General features: G+C 47.3%; 1 protein-coding gene across 3 annotated transcripts in view; it reads left to right on the top strand.

Moving 5' to 3' along the window:
- The window catches only part of LOC144507720 (choline transporter-like protein 2), a 93,498-nt gene that overhangs the window by 22,676 nt on the left and 54,239 nt on the right, over positions 1-16,583 (top strand). For 2 of the 3 annotated variants that reach the window (XM_078234951.1, XM_078234952.1), the window contains exon 2: positions 16,182-16,230. In XM_078234951.1, coding sequence (XP_078091077.1) covers positions 16,182-16,230 — 49 coding nt within the window. Of the gene's footprint in view, positions 1-3,045; positions 3,201-16,181; positions 16,231-16,583 lie in introns of those variants that run through there. The other variant, XM_078234949.1, reaches the window with a different exon arrangement.

The following is a 16,583-nucleotide window of genomic DNA, read 5'->3' as shown; positions in this document are numbered from 1 at the left end:
ATTGAAGGATACTGCTCAGGTGGATCTGGGTGTCCTTGCACATGAATCACAGAAAGTTAGCTTGTAGCTACAGCAAGTAATGAGGAAAGCAGATGGAATGTTGGCCTTCATCGCAAGGGGCTGGAGTATAAAAGTAGAGAAGTCTTGTTACAACTGTACAGGACATTGGTGAAACCGCAGCTAGTGTGTTGTGTAATGTGTTATGACCCAGGCCAGAAATCCCATGGTGTTTTGTCAAGTTTTGATTTTGGCATCAGGGTGAGCATAAGATGTTTCACTCCGGGTATGATTCAAGCAACCCACTAGGAAGCTTTTGGGGCGGCACAGTGGCATAGTACCAGGGAGCCGGGTTCAATTCCGGCCTCGGGTGACTGTGTGGAGTTTGCATGTTCTCACCATGTCTGCATGGATTTCCTCTGGGTTCTCCGGTTTCCTCCCACACTCCACAGATGTGTGGGTTAGGTTGATTGGCCATGCTAAAATTGCCCCTTAGTATCAGGGGGATTAGCAGAGGAAATATGTGGGGATAGAGGGATAGGGCTTGGGTGGGATTGTTCAATCTCTCCAGCCTTGGTCGTTGTGTTTCAGTTTGCAGACGATGCTTGTGTGCATGCTGAACTCCACGTCATTGTTGACTTCTCTGAAACCTCTGAGAAAGTGGTCCTTTCACCCTAAGGTTCTCTTCCAACCAGATCAGATGGACAGCGCCTTCCCCCATCGATTAAGGTCCTGGGAAGTGTGGGCCAGTTTCCATATCTTGGGGAGCCTCCTCTTGACGAAGGCCGACAAAGAGGATAAAATTCACTGTCGCCTCGGATGAATCATCTCAGTGTCTGGCTGACTGAGGAAAAGAGTATTTGAGGCCCAGGATCTCAGACCGGGGTGAAGGCCGTGGTTTACAGGACAGCAGTGATTCCCATGCTTCTATATGTTCAGAGACTTGGACAACCTACATCTCAAAGCACTGAGGAAAATCCACCAGAGGTGCCTTCTCAAGATACTCCAAATCCAATGGCAAGAAAGGTAGTTGACAGCAATGTCCTCTCCCAAGCTAACCTCCCCACATTAAAGTGCTAATCGGCACGGTAGCACAGTGGTTAGCACTGCTGCTTCACAGCTTCAGGGATCTGAGTTCGATTCCTGGCTTGGGTCACTGTCTGTGTGGAGTTTGCACATTCTCCTTGTGTCTGCGTGGGTTTCCTCCGGGTACTCTGGTTTCCTCCCACAGTCCAAAGATGTGCGGGTTAGGTTGATTGGCCATGCTAAAATTGCCCCTTAGTGTCCTGAGATGCGTAGGTTAGAGGGATTAGCGGGTGGATGTGGGGGTAGGGCCTGGGTGGGATTGTGGTCGGTGCAGACTCGATGGGCCAAATGGCCTCTTTCTGCACTGTAGGGTTTCTATGATTCTATAATCATCCAAAACCAGCTCCGCTGGGCAGGAGATGCGTAGTTAGTATGCCTGACACCAAACCCTCATGGTCATGTTCTACTTGGGACTTGGCACAGTGGTTAGCACTGTTGCCTCATAACACCAGGGACCGGGTTCAATTGCGGCCATCGGGTGACAGTCTGTGTGGAGTTTGCACGTTTTCCCTGTGTCTGCCTGGGTTTCCTCCCACAGTCCAAAGATGTGCGGGTTAGGTTGATTGGCCATGCTAAAATTGCTCATTAGTGTCAGGGAGAGTAGCTAGGGTAAATACATGGGGTTATGGGGATAGGGCCTGAGTGGGAATTTGGTTGGTGCAGACTTGATGAGCTGAATGGCCGCCTCCTGCACTGTCGGGATTCTATGGTTGCAGCAGGAGATGCCCAAGAAGACAGTGGGAACACTTCAGGGATGTCCTCAAAGCATCACTGAAGAGATCAGGCGTAGCTGCTGATACATGGAAGCCCCTGGCCTGGACTGACCAAGATGGAGTAGACACGCCTGTGAAGGCACCAAACACATCGGGAGACCTGTACAAAAGCAAAGTGCTGCGGATGCTGGAAATCTGAAATCAAAACACAACTGCCGAAAGATCATCTCGACCTGAAACTTTAACTCTCTGCACAGATGCTGCCTGACCAGCTGAATTCGCCCCATCTTTTTTTATTTTTGCAAAGAGAGACTTTGTTGGGAACAGGCAAAGTCGAGGCATTGGAGAGAGCGCACAAGTCTTCAAATAACCCATCTGCCCAACCATTCCAGCACGTGTGGCAGGATCTGCACATTCCGTGTGGGACTTAGCTGCCACATTGAAACCCATCGAACTGGAATGGAAGCAAATGATTCTCGTTCTGGAGAGATGCCGGAGAAGAAGCACCTCTGTACCTCTCCCTTTTGTTAAGCTTATTAAGGGCAGATAGGAGCAGTGTACAATAATAAATCTAAATCTTTAATAAACTGAACAATGCTCCTCATTTGCTGCATTGCTAAGTTTGCAAATTAGGACAAGTTGTCATTTTTTGCTTTCTACTGGCATTATATTCCCTCTTTTTATTAACCTGTCCCTGAGATCATAGAATCCCCACGGTGCAGAAGGAGGCCATTCAGCCCATCAAGCCTGCACCGACAGCAATCCCACTCTCTAACCCGACACCTTTACCCTGCTAGTCCCCCTGACATTAAGGAGCAATTTAGTATTGCCAATCAATCTAACCCACTTTGGGGTGAGGGAGGCAGACACGGGGAGAATGTGCAAACTCCACACAGACAGTGACCCAAGCCGGGAATCGAACCCGGGTCCCTGGTGCTGTGAGGCAGCAGTGCTAACCACTGTGCTACCGTGCCATATGTCACCGTGTCACAAGAGAGTTTTCAAACTCCACTCTCAAAATCACACGTTTAAAAACCTTAATCTCTCTCTGTATTATTCAAATGTTAATGGTACAATCTGTGCACCTCAATTTAAGTTGTTTTTAAGTCCTGTTCAAATAGAAGGAAAGAGGGGAGGTCCTTGCACAAACCTCAGTCACCACCCAATCAATAATAGACGGAAACAGCCTTGGGCTTGTATCTCCTTTATTGTAACTGCGCCTTTAATTTGCTGAGTTTCCAGCTAAACCGGTTTGAATGGGGCTGAGCAGAACAGCATGTTGTATAGCAGGCTACAGGGGCGGGCGTTGCACCGATAGCTGCAGGATATAACACAGCCCATCGTGTGAAGAACCTGCAGTGTTGGCGACCATGAGCACGGAGGATAATTTCTATGGGAAATATGGTAATTGTTCATGAACCTTGTGCCAGTTGTGTCTGAAAGCTCGTGTTTCTTGATGCTTTACGCCTGCTGTTTGCCATCGGTGTGGCTCTGAAGAGTAGGTGGTGTGTGTGAGGAATGCAGTTAAGCAGACAGGCCCAAAATAGTATTTACTGTCATGGAGTATTCCCAGGATCTTGTCTCTATTTCGTGCTCAGAATGTTAATGAGTGTGGGACAGAGAGGCTGGGCCTGAAATTATAAAGCTCTGAAATTGTAATCAGCCGGAGTGAAACTAAATGTGACTTTATTTAAGTGACAGGTGTATGCCGCAGACTAATTACCATGTTTTTTAGCTTTTTAAAATTCAAACTTGTAGTTTGCCAAAGCCTGACTCTAACTTGTTTGTTTTTGGAATCTCCTGTTTTAAGTACAATTGCTGGAAGTGTGTGGGTGGTGTGCATGTAGTTTTAAAGTTTATTTATTAGTGTCACAAGTAGGCTTGTATTAACACTGCAGTAAGTTACTGTGAAGATCCCCTAGTCGCTGCGCTCTGTCGCCTGTTCGGGTACACTGAGGGAGAATTTAGAATCATACAATCATAGAATCGGCCCATCAAGCCTGCACCGACTACAATGCCACCCAGGTCCTATCCCCATAACCCCATGCATTTACCCTAGCGAGTTACCCTGACGCTAAGGGGCAATTTAGCACGGCTAATGCACCTAACCCGCACATCTTTGGACTGAGAGGGGAAACCGGAGCACCAGGAGGACATGGGGAGAAAGTGCAGACTCTGCACAGACGGTGTACATCTCCTTTGCCCCAGGGTTCACCACTAGCTGTGATGTAAATGCTGACAGAGGGAAGAGTACATGCTTGCAGATCATTTTAATTGCATGTTTCATTTGCTGAAAGTGTATGAGGTGTAACACTAACTTTGCCAAAACATGAACTCCTCTGAAATTGTGTTGGTGACTGAAGCTTCGGAGCTTTTTTGGTTTGTGGATTTGGGTGTCATTGAATTTGGGTGCCAGTGTTATGCAAGTGTTGCAAACAGTATTTATCTGGTACCTTGAGTCCCTTGCAAACACCCTGAAGCTCTTGATGCCCAATGGATTACTTTGTGTTGCAGTAACTGCTGTGTGTGAATTTATTAGTTTTCTCGTAAGGAGGGGAAACATCAGCTCTTGATAATCTGCTGCGACAAGATGAGCTGCTGTAGCGTGGGGACAGACATGGTGGACTGAATTTCATTGGACCTCTGGTCGGAGCATTGCTGGCACATGGCACCGTGCTCTCAGTGACACTGGCGGTGCACCGCTCTCTCAGTAACGGCTGGGGTATCGGATGGACGGTGAGGGGCCAGGCTGGGGTATTGGATGGACGGTGAGTGGCCAGGCTGGGGTATTGGATGGACGGTGAGGGGCCAGGCTGGGGTATCGGATGGACGGTGAGTGGCCAGGCTGGGGTATTGGATGGACGGTGAGTGGCCAGGCTGGGGTATTGGATGGACGGTGAGGGGCCAGGCTGGGGTATCGGATGGACGGTGAGTGGCCAGGCTGGGGTATTGGATGGACGGTGAGTGGCCAGGCTGGGGTATTGGATGGACGGTGAGGGGCCAGGCTGGGGTATCGGATGCCAGGCTGGGGTATCGGATGGACGGTGAGGGGCCAGGCTGGGGTATCGGATGGACGGTGATAGTGAAGTCCAGCTGGATAGTGGTGCTTTTTGACTCTAACTCTCAGAATGGTCTGGATTGAAAGGCTTGATGTGGAGATGCCAGCGTTGGAAAGTCTGGGGTACTGTTGATGCGTGTGGATCAGGAAGTTTGGTGTTGCGTTCAGAGAGAGCAGCAGGATGCCCAGAGTTTTGTATTATACATTGGTAAAATATTGTGAGAAATCTGAGTTTGAAATGAAAATAGCCACTGCTCTCCCTCTGTTTCTCAATAATATCCAAAATGTTGAATTGGAATTGTTTCCCGAGGTTGTCTGTAAAATGCTGACAGAGTAATGAGAGAGTGCGGCAAGTTCATCCGGTGAGCTGGGTGGGCAGATCTTTATCTGGCAGCTGAGATTTCTCCCACAGCTGATGCTAACAGCCAGGTTTCCCTCGGAATGTGAAATAAAATACTTTCTCTTAGAAGGACCAAAGAAGGAAAATATTTCTTCTTGCAATAATAATGCTCTGTTGAGTTGTCTAAGCCAGTTGAACCTGCTGTGATGTTTCAGTCTGGGGTATTGTTGATGCGTGTGGATCAGGAAGTTTGGTGTTGCGTTCAGAGAGAGCAGCAGGATGCGCGCTGCTGGATTTTCTGATGCACATGGGCTTGGGATATGAGTTCTTGCTTCTCCTCTGTCTTTGTGACTCCACTGGAAAATGCACTTTGCCTAAAAGAAACAAATTGTGATGCCCTCTAGGCTGAATAGCCTGACAGCAGTTGCTGTTTAGGCTCAAACCTGGACACCATGCTGTGTTAGGATGAGGGAGAATGGATTTGCCATGATGGATAGTTTGGGTGAATTAAAGTCATGATGTGGAGATGCCGGCGTTGGACTGTTCAGAAGGGACAGCCTGATCCGAAAGCTCGTGGCTTTTGCTACCAAATAAACCTGTTGGACTTTAACCTGGTGTTGTGTGAGACTTCTTACTGAATTAAAGTCCACAGGTCATGTATCAAAAGCAGTTACAGTGCTCAGAGATGGTTATCATGAGGGAACGCGTTATTAACGCTTTATTCCCCTCAGGTGTGACCCAGCAAGTCATTGAGTTACTAACTTCAATGATGGGTAGTAAATGCTATCCTTGCCATCTACAAGTCAGGAATGTGATGGAATGCTCTCCGCTTGCCTGGATGAGTGCAGCTCCAACAACACTCACAACTTTGACACCATCCAAATGGGCTATTTGATCAGCACCCAATCGGTACCACTTTAAACAAACACTCCCTCCATTGCCGATGACACAGCCGTGTGTGCTCTATACGCAATGTGCTGCAGCGACTCACCAAGACTCTTTCAACAACACTTTCCAAACCTGTGATCTCTACCCCTTAAGTGGATGAGGACAGCAGGCACGGGAACGCCACCACCAGAGGTTTCCCCTCCAAGCTACTTAGCATCCTGACTTGGAAATATGTCGCCATTCCTTCACTCTTTCAATATCACTGGGTCAAAATCCTGGAACTCTCTGGGTTCACCGACATCTCAGGGACTGCAGCTGTTGAAGAAGGTGTCACACACCATCTTCCAGAGAGCAGTTGGTGATGGGGAATAAATGCTGGCTTAGCCAGTGATGTCCACAATGGGCAAAAACAACATCCTGGAAACAGATGAAAACTCAAGTGGAATGAGAAGAGGCCATTCACCCATCGATAGACTTGCTGTTACAAGCTCAGTGAATCAAACACTGCCTGCTATATAGGAATCCTGGGGAGGCAGTGACGCAGTGATCTTGTCACTGGGCGAGTAACCCAGAGACCCAGAACAAGATCTGGGGACCTGGGTTCAAATCCCGCCAAGACAGATGGTGAAATTTGAATTCACTATAAATCTGGAATTAAAAGTCCAGATAGCCATGAAGCCATTGCCATTTTAAAAAAAACTCCATCTGGTTCACTAATGTCCTTTAGGGAAGGAAATCTGCCGTCCTCACCCAGTCTGACAGGCATGTGATTCATGATCCACAGCAATGTGGTTGACTCTTAATGCCCTCTGAAATGGAGGGAGTTAGGGACGAGCAATAAATGCTGGCCAGCCAGCGACACTCACGCCCCGTAACATGAATAAAGAATAAAATCCCAGGTCAGTGCGGTTCAAACCCTGATCTCTTAATGCCACCACCCCCCCCCCCCCTGCTCACCGTAACAGTATAAATCTTGTCCTATTTTCTATTGTCTTCAGACTCCAAACGTTGGCTCTATTCTCTCTCCACAGATGCTGTCAGACCTGCAGAGATTTTCCAGCATTTGCTTTTATCTGATTCAAATCCAGTTCTCTGTTGAGTAGCCAGGCACTGATGGAAATGTGACAACTCCTCTCCAGCAGCAGCAGGGATTCTTGCTTGTTATCTCCATTCTTGATCTCTCCTCTTCTGGGGTTGAACACTGCAGTTTGGATAAGATCAGACTTGGCTGAACGCCTTCACAGTTGAAGAGTTTGTCAGCAGTCACCATCTCGGCTCCCTGCAGGAGCTGACTTTGATGATTTTGATTTGATTATTGTCACATGTATTAATATACAGTGAAAAGTATTGTTTCTTGCGCGCTACACAGACAAGGCATACCGTTCATAGAGAAAGAAATGAGAAAGTGCAGAATGTGGTGTTACAGTCATAGCTAGGGTGTAGAGAAAGATCAACTTAGTGCAAGGTAGGTCCATTCAAAAGTCTGACAGCACCAGAGAAGAAGCTGTTCCTGAGTCGGTTGGTACGTGACCTCAGACTTTGTATCTTTTTCCCGAAGGAAGAAGGTGGAAGAGAGAATGTCTGGGGTGGATGGGATCCTTAATTATGCCGGCTGCTTTTCCGAGGCAGCGGGAAATGTAGCCAGTCAATGGATGGGAGACTGGTTGATGAGGCTGTGTCGGGCAGCTGGCTTGAGGTGAATTTTATCCCTGCCATGATAAAACACTTTCCAGTGAAGAGATGGTGGGGCAGCACAGTGACACAGTGGTTAGCACTGCTGCCTCACAGCACCAGGGACCTGAGTTCAATTCTGGCCTCGGGTCACTGTCTGTCTGTGTGGCGTTTGCACGTTTTCCCTGTGTCTGCGTGGGTTTCCTCCGGGTGCTCCGGTTTCCTCCCGCAGTCCAAAGATGTGCAAGTTAGGTTCATTGGCCATGGTAAATTGCTCCTTAATGTCAGGGGGACTAGCTAGGGTGAATACGTAGGGTTACGGGAATAGGGCCTGGGTGGGATTGTGGTTGGTGCAGACTCGATGGGCTGAACAGCCTCCTTCTGCACTGTAGGGATTCTATGAGAAGGAAGTGAAAATTGAGGGAAGCAAAGAGCTGAGAGTGAAGCTTTTCAGAATAAACCTGGATAATTTCCTCTAACTCTGTGACTGGCCAAACAGCAGAGGAAAGGACAGGAGATTGTGCAGAATTTATAACTTGCCTTCCTTTGGGCGTATGGTCAGGAAATTCCAATCATTTTCCATAGAAACCTGACTAAATTCCCAGAGTAAAGGAAGTTTAGCTACAGGGTATACAACTCTTGGACTGCTGCAATCGGGTTCAAATGACAGATCAGGAGTTTGGACAAAGCCGCTTGCAACAGAGCAGGAAGCCGTCAGATTCAGCCCTTGCAATTCCCCAATCAAGGCAGCTTTAGGGGGCTGTAGCTGATCTCACTGTCCCTACAACCAGAAAGGCAAAATCATGTTTATAATTCTACATGGATATCTCTGAATACTCCGAAAGGATGTGGAGATGCCGGCGTTGGACTGGGGTGAACACAGTAAGAAGTCTCACAACACCAGGTTAAAGTCCAACAGGTTTATTTGGTAGCAAATACCATAAGCTTTCGGAGCACTGCTCCTTCGTCAGATGGAAACTCCGAAGGAGACAGAGGAACACACTGCTACAAGATGCACCATCCAATTCATCCGTCACATTCTATTCCTTTTGTCCACACATGTTTCTACTCCAGTTCATTGCTCAGAGACTGCACATACACACTCCAAGTATTCTTAGTAATGACTGAGTGTCCATATGAAATAATACAAAGTCAACAAATTTTGTACATGGATCAGGCTTTCTGTATGATGTGAGGCAGCAACAACGATGAAGATTTTGGTAAAATGATGTTGAAAGTCAGAGTTGAGACCAGGATAATATCCGCCGTGATCATGTTAAATGGTGGAGTGGGCTCAAAGGGCTAAATTGCCTATTCCCACTCCAAATTCTGACATTCTTGTGTAAATGTGTTTGGATGTTCTGCACCAATAGTTATTTGAGGTGCTTGCTGGCACCGTCTCACTGGACACATTACAGAGAGGGATTTACTGGAGCACACATTTTACAGTCGGGGCCAGCGGGTTTAGCAGAATGTTCCTCTGGTCGTTGTGCTGGTTTACCTTACTGAAGTGTGGGGACCTGCTGGTTGTCCAGTATGGTCTTGCTGTCCAACTAGGAATATGTGTGAGCACTCCCACTGGAACAGTCTGCCATTTGCCCAACTTCCTAAGGAGAAACTAAGCGCCTCATTTAAATCACTTACACCGCTCTGCTGTACCATTCTGGGTATCACTCATGTCTTTAAGTCAGACATTTGTGGGTAGGAGCCCCACTCCAGAGATGTAGGATTTAACTGGACTGAGACTCTACTGAGGGAGTACTGGGTTGTGAGGAGTACATCAGGTCGGTTATGTCAGTTGAGATGCATATTAAGATCATGTGGCAAGTCAGCCATACAGAGGGAAATCATAGAATCCTTACAGTGGAGAAGGAGGCCATTCAGCCCATCGAGCCTGCACCGACAACAATCCCACTCAGGCCCTATGCCCGTAACCCCACATATTTACCCTGCTAGTTCCCCCTGACACAAAGGGACAATTTAGCATGGCCAATCAACCTAACCCGCACATCTTTGGACTGTGGGAGGAAACCAGAGCACCTGGAGGAAACCCCCACAGACACAGGGAGAACGTGCAGACTCCACACAGACAGTGACCCGAGGCCGGAATTGAACCCGGATCCCTGGCGCTTTGAGGCAGCAGTGCTAACCACTGTGTCACCCAATGTTTTATTTCATCTGAGTTTATTTCTCAGTAAATACCCAATCAAATGAATTAATTCCTGGCTTATTCCAGTGCTTGAGCGTGAGGTTATGGTGCGCAATAGTCTGCCTACAATATGTCACCCACTGTCCTTCCTGAGTAGCCATGATGTGGAGATGCCGGTGTTGGACTGGGGTAAGCACAGTGAGAAGTCTCATAACACCAGGTTAAAGTCCAACAGGTTTATTTGGTAACACAAGCCGCAAGCTTTCGAAGCGCTGCCCCTTCATCAGGTGAGTGGGAGTTCTGTTCACAAACAGGGCATATAAAGACACAGACTCAATTTACAAAATAATGGTTGGAATGCGAGTCTTTACAGGTAATCAAGTCTTAAAGGTACAGACAATGTGAGTGGAGAGAGCATTAAGCACAGGTTAAAGAGATGTGTATTGTCTCCAGACAGGACAGTTAGTGAGATTTTGCAAGCCCAGGCAAGTCGTGGGGGTTACAGATAGTGTGACATGAACCCAAGATCCCGGTTGAGGCCGTCCTCATGTGCGGAACTTGGCTATCAGTTTTTGCTCAGCGATTCTGCGTTGTCGTGTGTCGTGAAGGCCGCCTTGGAGAACACTTGCTCGAAGATCAGAGGCTGAATGCCTGTGACTGCTGAAGTGTTCCCCAACAGGAAGAGAACACTCCAGCCTGGTGATTGTTGAGCAGTGTTCATTCATCCGTTGTCGTAGCGTCTGAATGGTCTCTCCAATGTACCATGCCTCGGGACATCCTTTCCTGCAGCGTATCAGGTAGACAATGTTGGCCGTATCAGGTAGACCACGTTGGCAACTCGGCCAACGTTGTCTACCTGATACATTGCAGTAAAGAATGTCAGTAAAGAATGTCCCGAGGCATGGTACATTGGGGAGACCATGCAGACGCTATGACAACGGATGAATGAACAACGCTCGACAATCACCAGGCTGGAGTGTTCTCTTCCTGTGGGGGAGCACTTCAGCAGTCACAGGCATTCAGCCTCTGATCTTCGGGTAAGCGTTCTCCAAGGCGGCTTTCACGACACACGACAACGCAGAGTCGCTGAGCAGAGACTGATAGCCAAGTTCCGCACACATGGGGACGGCCTAAACCGGGATCTTGGGTTCATGTCACACTATCTGTAACCCCCACGACTTGCCTGGGCTTGCAAAATCTGACTAACTGTCCTGGCCGGAGACAATACACATCTCTTTAACCTGTGCTTGACGCTCTCTCCACTCACATTGTCTGTACCGTTAAGACTTGATTACCTGTAAAGACTCGCATTCCAATCATTATTTTGTAAATTGAGTTTGTGTCTTTATATGCCCTGTTTGTGAACAGAACTCCCACTCACCTGATGAGGGGACAGCGCTCCGAAAGCTTGTGGCTTGTGTTACCAAATAAACCTGTTGGACTTTAACCTGGTGTTGAGACCTCTCACAGTGCTTCCTGAGTCGCCCATAATCTGATTAACTCAGATAATTTATGAGAAGCCAGTGCAGAAACTGTTTCCTCTTGTCTGTTAATTTCATGTCAGCAGCAGGATGTTGAGGCAGCCACAACTTCCCACTTTTGCTGTTTTTATATTTCTCTGTCCGGAACAGCCCCTCTCCAACCCGATTCGAGGGCATTTAATTTTGTGATGGATTTTGCATCCTTTTGTTTGGCTTTGCCATGTTGTCCGATGTTTGGAGTAATATTGCCCACCACACGCAAACTGGTGAGAGCAGAGCTCAGAGAGCAGCGAGTTTCCCGTGGTGACGTTGAACACTTAACCACAAAAACAGTGAAGGCTGCGTGTCTGTAATAAAAACATATTTGCAGACTGTCCGTGGAGATGAACTAACCCTTTCCCATTTACTAAAAGAAAGCGGCTGTAAAGAACAAAGCTGGGTTCATGTTTTGTGCAGAGAACCTTGAGCAAAGTTGACGTTAGCACTAGTTGATGGGCGTTCAGGGTATTTAATTTATGGTTTAATTTCTAGGATCTAATGTTGTTGAACACCAGGTCACAAGTGGAGGATGCACATTCTAAACATTGCAGTGATGATTGCTTTGTGCTGAAAATTGGGACCATGGTTATTCTTGGCTTGTCTCAAACCAGAGGGCACTGTAGAGTTCAATAGTACCAAAGGAGCAATTGGAACTCCATTTAAACACACCACAGTATAGAAACAAGAAGCAGAAATAGGCCAGTTGGCCCTTTGGACCTGCTCTGCCATTCATTTTGATCATGGCTAATCATCAAATTCAATATCCTGATTTCTCCCTTTCCCCCATATCCCTTGATCCCTTTAGCCCCAAGAGCTATATCTAATTTCTTCTTGAAACCAGACAACATTTTGTCCTCAACTAAAGGTAAAGTTAAAGTTTATTTATTAGTCACAAGTAGGTTTACATTAACATTGCAATGAAGCCACTGTGAAAATCCCCCAGTCGTCATACTCCGGCGCCTGTTTAGTGAATTCCACACATTCACCACCCTCTGGGAGAAGTGGTACCCCTTATCCACAAACAATGACTCCTAGTTCTGGACTCCCCCACCATCGGGAACATTCTTTCTGAATCGACCCTGCCTAACCCTGAATTTTATAAGTTTCTATGAGATCCCCTCTCGCTCTTCTAAACTCCAGTGAATATAATCCTAACCGACTTAGCCTCTCCTCATATGGCAGACCTGCCATCCCAGGAATCAGCCTGGTAAACCTGTGCTGTACTCCCGCTATAGCAAGGACATCCTTCCTCAGATAAGGACACCAAAGCTGCACACAATACTCCAGGTGCGGCCTCACCAATGCCCTGTACAATTGCAGCAAAACATCCCTATCCCTGTACTCAAACCCTCACGCTCTGAAGTCCAACATACCATTTGCTTTCTTTGCTGCCTGCTGTACCTGCACACTTATTTTCAGCGACTGATGCGCGAGGACTCCAAGGTCTTGCTGAGTATCCACCCCCATATTGAGTCTCTATGTGAAAGAAGGTTGTGTGTTTAAGCCCGACTCCAGAAGCACGTTCACCCAATTCAAGCTAACATTCCAGTGCAGTACCAAAGGAGTGTTGCACTGCCAGAGATGCTGGCTTTAAGTTGAAATGATAAACCTAGTCATCTTTGGGAGTTTGTATGGTGACACAGTGGTTAGACTTGCTATCTCACAGCACCAGGGATCTGGGTTCAATTCCAGCCTTGAGTATCTGTGTGGAGTCCGCACGTTCTCCCCGTGTCTGCGTGGGTTTCCTCCCACAGTCCAAAGAGGTGCAGGTTAAGTGGATTGGCCATGCTAAATTGCCCGTTAGTATCCCAAGATGTGTAGGTTAGGGGGATTAGTGAGGTAAATGTGTGGGGTTATAGGGATAGGTCCTGGGTAAGATACTCTTTTGGAGAGTTGGTGCAGACTTGATGGGCCAAATGGCCGCCTCCTGCATGGTAGAGATTGATGTGGAGATGCCGGCGATGAACTGGAGTGGTTAATATGTTTGCAGGTTGGTCATAGTGGACATTGAAGATTCAATCTAGGATTGCATCGGGATCTTGATCAATTGGGCCAGTGGGCTAATGAATGGCAGATGGAGTTTAATTTAGATAAACGTGAGGTGATGCATGTTGGTGGATCGAATCAAGGCAGGATCTACTCAGTTAATGGTAGGGCTTTGGGGAGAGTTATAGAACAAAGAGATCTAGGGATACAGGTTCATAGCTCCTTGAAAGTGGAGTCATAGGTGGACAGAGTGGTGAAGAAGGCATTCGGCATGCTTGGTTTCATTGGTTATAACATTGAATACAAGAGTTGGGGCGCCTTGTTGAAATTGTACAAGACATTGGTAAGGCCACAATTGGAATACTGTGTACAGTTCTGGTCACCCTATTATAGAAAGGATATTATTAAACTAGAAAGAGTGCAGAAAAGATTTACTAGGATGCTACCGGGACATCTTTTCCCAAAGATAGTGAAGTCTAAAACTAGAGGGCATAGGTTTAAGGTGAGAGGGGAGAGATACAAAAGGGTCCAGAGGGGCAATTTGTTCACTCAGAGGGTGGTGAGTGTCTGGAACAAGCTGCCAGAGGTAGTAGTAGAGACGGGTACAATTTTGTCTCTTAAAAAGCATTTAGACTGTTACATAGGTAAGATTGGTCTAGAGGGATATGGGCCAAATGTGGGCAGTTGGGACTAGTTTAGTAGTAAAAACTGGGTGACATGGACAAGTTGGGCCGAAGGGCCTGTTTCCATGCTGTAAACCTCTATTACTCTCTAACTGAATTGACCAGATTGACAGCCCCTCAACCCCATTGATAAGAGATCCTCGTGCAAAAAGAGGCCATTTGGCCCATCGAGGCTGCACCGACCACAATCCCACCCAGGCCTTATCCCTGTAACCCCACATATTTACCCTGCTACCCCTCCCAACACTATGGCCATGCTAAATTGCTCCTATCAACGTAACCTGGACATCTTTGGAGTGTGGGAGGAAACGGGAGGAAACCGGAGCACCCAGCGGAATCCCACGCAGACATGAGAACGTGCAAACTCCACACAGACAGTGATGCAAGACCGGAATCGAACCCGGATCCCTGGCGTTGTAAGATAGCAGAGCTAACCACTGTGCCACCATGCCGTCCATAAATATCATTCATCTGGAATGATAAGGAATTGGCTGCAAGCAGCTTTCAGAATAAAATCTACTTCATTTTCGGAGTTAGCAAACAGGTTTGTGGGGCCCAATCTGCCTCCTCCTTTTGTGTGCTGTTATTTCTCTGGTTTTGATTATTGTGCAGTGTGTAGATTTTTTCCAGCTGATTCATTCCTCTTGGGGATGTGGCAAAGACATGGTCACATCTTCCAAAAACTTTTCTTAAGATGAAAACAGATTGTATCATTATTCAGGGGTAGTTCAGAGCAAGGAAGGGCTGTTTGCAGTGAAAGTCAGTGCCCAGAGGGGTGTGGGTGAGGGCCAGTGTCCTGTATGGGCGTGGGTGTGTGAGGGCCAGTACAGTATCGTAATCAGCTGCTTTTATTCTTTCATGGGACGTGTGCGTCGCTGGCTGGCCAGCATTTATTGCCCATCCCTTGATGCCCGAGGGCAGTTGAGTCAACCACATTGCTATGGCTCTGGAGTCACGTAGGTCAGACCAGGTAAGGATGGCAGATTTCCTTCCGTAAAGGGCATTAGTGAATCAGATGGGTTTTTCCAACAGTCGACAATGGTTTCATGGTCATCAGTAGATTCTTAATTCCAGGTATCTTTTATTGAATTCAAATTCCGCCATTTGCTGTGATGGGATTCGAACCCGGCTCCCCAGAACATTAGCTGAGTTTCTGGATTAATAGTCTATATACATTAATAATACCACTAGGACATCGCCTCCCCCTGGTTATCACACTGGGTTTTTCTGCTGGTATCTGCCATCATTGACACTGACCCTCACAGTACATCGCTGGAATGAACAGTCTTCGCGTGAATCCAGTCTATAAATATCTGCACATTGGTCAGTTGTGGAAAGGGTTACACCCAAACCCAATTCTGTTTTCACCAGCCATTCACACAAACTCATTCTGCAGCAGAGAACAGGAGATCGAAAACAGAAAGAGTGGATGTTTTTAATCGTCGTTCCCCTTGTTTATCTGCAATCAGCAGACTCTCTCTCTGTGACAGTGTCAATACTCAGTAAACAGATACATACTGCCCTTCTCAGGAATTAAACTGTCCACAGTTAAAAATAACTGTTATAATTGTTAGCATAAGACAGTGACCGCACTCTGGTAAACCACTTGGACAGGTGGGTCAAACCAGGCGGGGATAGTTGTCGCGTCTCCTATCCTCGGCGGTTTAAGGATTTGATTGCTGTGGCCGATTCTGAAGGCCGATTCTGGCGGCCTGGATGGATGAGACCAATCAGATGTCCAGTGCTCTTGATGGTGGGTCCCCACCGTGATGTAGGACATGTAGAGCTTGATCCTGGTCTCCCACTGCATCTCAATCCATGAGTGAGGCCGATGATGTACCGTCCTCCCTCACCATAGTGCAAATGGCGTGCAGGTCAGGTTCATTGTCATTCTACCAAACCACCAAGTTTTTGCGATGAAACCGTTATGTCAGCAAGCAAGGTGCCAGTTATATCTGGCAATGTTTGTCTATATCTGTATCCTGCTACAGCATGAAGTTGTTTATTGTAGTGGAGATAACATGCTATGCACATTATTTCACATAAATCTTCTTGCGTATACATATTTAATGTATTTTTTTGTGTTTTAGGTGAACCAAAGAAATTTGATCCGTCATTCAGAGGGCCGATTTCAAACAGGTCAGATGAACTATAGCTTTCAATTTCTCCATCAGCAATTTTAAGATTTTCAACTATTTCAAATTCCAGTTGGTTTATTCAGTGGGAGTTTCAAAATGAATCTCCCGCACTCCGTGCACTGCAGAGTGCCCTAACGTAATTCATGTGAAAAATCAGTGGGTAAGGCTATTCCCACTTGGGAGGCTGGCAGCTTAGCCACTGCGAATGTGCCAATCTGTCAGCGCCGAGATTGGCCCTGCACTGCCGGCCTCCCGATTGCTGGCCGGCTCGATGCCCCCCACCCCCCCAAACCCCCACCCCGCCCCCGGCACCTGACCCTTGGGGGGCGAGGGGGGGGGCCTCGATAGCCCACA

Source organism: Mustelus asterias, chromosome 19 (genome assembly GCF_964213995.1).
Source record: "Mustelus asterias chromosome 19, sMusAst1.hap1.1, whole genome shotgun sequence".
Classification (NCBI taxonomy): domain Eukaryota; kingdom Metazoa; phylum Chordata; class Chondrichthyes; order Carcharhiniformes; family Triakidae; genus Mustelus; species Mustelus asterias.
The sequence above is the reverse complement of the archived record's forward strand: the minus strand, read 5'-3'. Positions and strand labels throughout refer to the sequence as shown.